Source organism: Austrofundulus limnaeus, unplaced genomic scaffold, assembly GCF_001266775.1.
Source record: "Austrofundulus limnaeus strain Quisiro unplaced genomic scaffold, Austrofundulus_limnaeus-1.0 Scaffold17, whole genome shotgun sequence".
Lineage (NCBI taxonomy): Eukaryota > Metazoa > Chordata > Actinopteri > Cyprinodontiformes > Rivulidae > Austrofundulus > Austrofundulus limnaeus.
Genome location: NW_013952419.1, coordinates 3,162,015 through 3,164,316, shown reverse-complemented (window position 1 = coordinate 3,164,316; position 2,302 = coordinate 3,162,015). Strand labels below are relative to the sequence as shown.

The 2,302-nt window shown below is 38.0% G+C and overlaps 1 protein-coding gene across 4 annotated transcripts in view; it reads left to right on the top strand.

Moving 5' to 3' along the window:
* The window catches only part of nbeaa (neurobeachin a), a gene marked incomplete in the record, with an annotated part of 147,512 nt that overhangs the window by 107,629 nt on the left and 37,581 nt on the right, over positions 1-2,302 (top strand). For 3 of the 4 annotated variants that reach the window (XM_014003308.1, XM_014003305.1, XM_014003307.1), the window contains 3 exon segments: positions 542-759; positions 842-995; positions 2,092-2,115. In XM_014003308.1, the coding sequence (XP_013858762.1) occupies positions 542-759; positions 842-995; positions 2,092-2,115 (396 nt within the window). 4 annotated transcript variants of the gene reach the window in all.

Genomic DNA, 2,302 nt, shown 5'->3' with positions numbered 1-2,302 from the left:
AAATTAATTAATTTAATCAGGATGAGAGTTGACATGCGCCAGGCTTTTGTTCAGAAAAGAAGTACCGACATGTGCAGGGTCGTAAACAAACCACAGAAGAAGTTCGACTTCTGTGATGAACGTAAACAAACGTTAAAATAACGTTGTGTTCCTACACTTTCCACCATTAAGGCGTTTAATAATATTACTAACCGACCAATATTGCTTCCCCAACATCATCTACTAGCCAGGCAGATTGGTGCGTTTACCATTTACTTCAGTTACTTATGTAAACATAGCTAATTGTAACCTGCACAAACTAATTGATTGTGTGATTTGTATTAATAACTCTGCCAGGACCTGATTTGTCTCCACTACAAAGCTAAAGGTCTGATCGAAGTCGAGCTATATTCAATAAAAGCACATAAAGTGTTTAGATTCATTCAACAAGTGAAAGGGAAATTGAATTCTGTAACAGATTCCATGATTAGATTCATAGTAGACCAATAAAATGTGCGCCCAAAGCCCTCTGGCCAGTTAACCAAGGCCCTCCCCTTCCCAGGCCCTCCACGGTCGGACTGCAGCGCAGCTGGAGCGGGACTTGCGGGTGGATCTGGGTTTCAGAGGCATGCCCATGACGGAYGAGCAGCGGCGTCAGTTCAGTCCCGGCCCACGCACCACTATGTTCCGCATCCCAGAATTCAAGTGGTCCCCGATGCACCAGAGGCTGCTCACCGACCTCCTCTTTGCTCTGGAGACAGACGTGCACGTATGGAGGAGGTGAAGCATAAAAATGAGCTCAGATATGTTTTTTTTTTCTATAAAATACATCATTTAATCATTTCTTTCTTTCTTTTTTTAGCCACTCCACCAAGTCAGTGATGGATTTTGTGAACAGCAATGAGAACATCATCTTCGTCCACAACACCATCCATCTCATTTCTCAGATGGTGGACAACATCATCATCGCCTGCGGAGGCATCCTGCCTCTGCTGTCAGCTGCCACCTCCCCCTCCGTAAGTGGCTCTCCCCCACCCCCATGTGGTCGGAGGGAGAACTGCAGCTCGTTCATGAAAGGCAGGGGAAAAACCAGCTAAATTCAGTCCTCCCTGCGCTCAGAACAGCATCGATCTAACATGATTTATTAGGATAATTCAGGGATCTGCAACCTTGTGTGGCTTCGGAGCTCTTTAACCCCTCCACAGTGGCTCCTAACTTAGAGCAGTTATCAAACTAAGCAGTGTTTGGAGGTTTAAAGGGAATAGGAAAGGCTTTTGTGGAAAATCTGCAATTTTCAGATTTTATAGATTAAAAAGTAATTTATCATTACAGCTATATTATTAAACCAAATAAAAATATGGCTAAAACTGCTTATGGATGGAATAAATGGTATTAATGGAGAAATTATCCTCCCTATAATATATGTATTTATGTTAATTGTTTGGGTTAACTTATGTAAAAAAGTACACCTAAGTATTTTATTACTAAAACAACAATAGTAGATGTTTGTCACCAAAAACAAAAAAGATACAGTATTAACACTGTTTATCACATGTCATATCATCATCAGGACATTCACAAAATATCCTACAACTCTAATTAGCAAATACTTTAAAAACATGATAGGGTTAGGTTTTTTTTTCTTCCTTTTTTTCGAAAGGTGGTGTAGATTTCGCATAAAAGCAAATTTCTTTTGGGATGAATGAGAGAAAAATGACTTTTTGGATTGTAAAGGTTGCAGACCCTTGGGATAAATAATTTTTTGTTTGTTCGGTACTCATGAAATCAGGACAAATCAAAATAACTTCACAGTGTTGTTTATGTACTGCATAGGCTTTTCTTTGTTTTGGCAATGAATGCAAACATTTGATAACTAATAAGAATATCTAGATTTTATTTCATTAATACTACCATAGATTTAACTACCAACCTAACCCAGTGTTTTTCTCTTTAATTTAAGTGTTTTTTTATTTTTAAACTAACAATCTGCTTAATTAGATAACTGGCTAACTGTTTATTTCACCTTTTCATTTGAATCTTTCTTTTCCTCTCTGTGTTTCCTGTATTTTCTGTATTTTCTTGTCTCTGTTTTTGTCTGTTTTGCATGTGCAGAGTTCTAAGAGTAGTGCCAACACTGTAAGTTGCAGTTTCTTCCTMACTATTCTACATGCGCTTTGTTTGGATTTTTTTTTCCCATTTGTAACTAATGATAACTCGCGTGCCTGACATCCATTGTGTTTGATTATGTTGTGCTACTTTGCTGCTAAAGCTTGTTTTATTCATTTAGTATTTTGTAGCTAAACATTGTTACAGAATTATAACA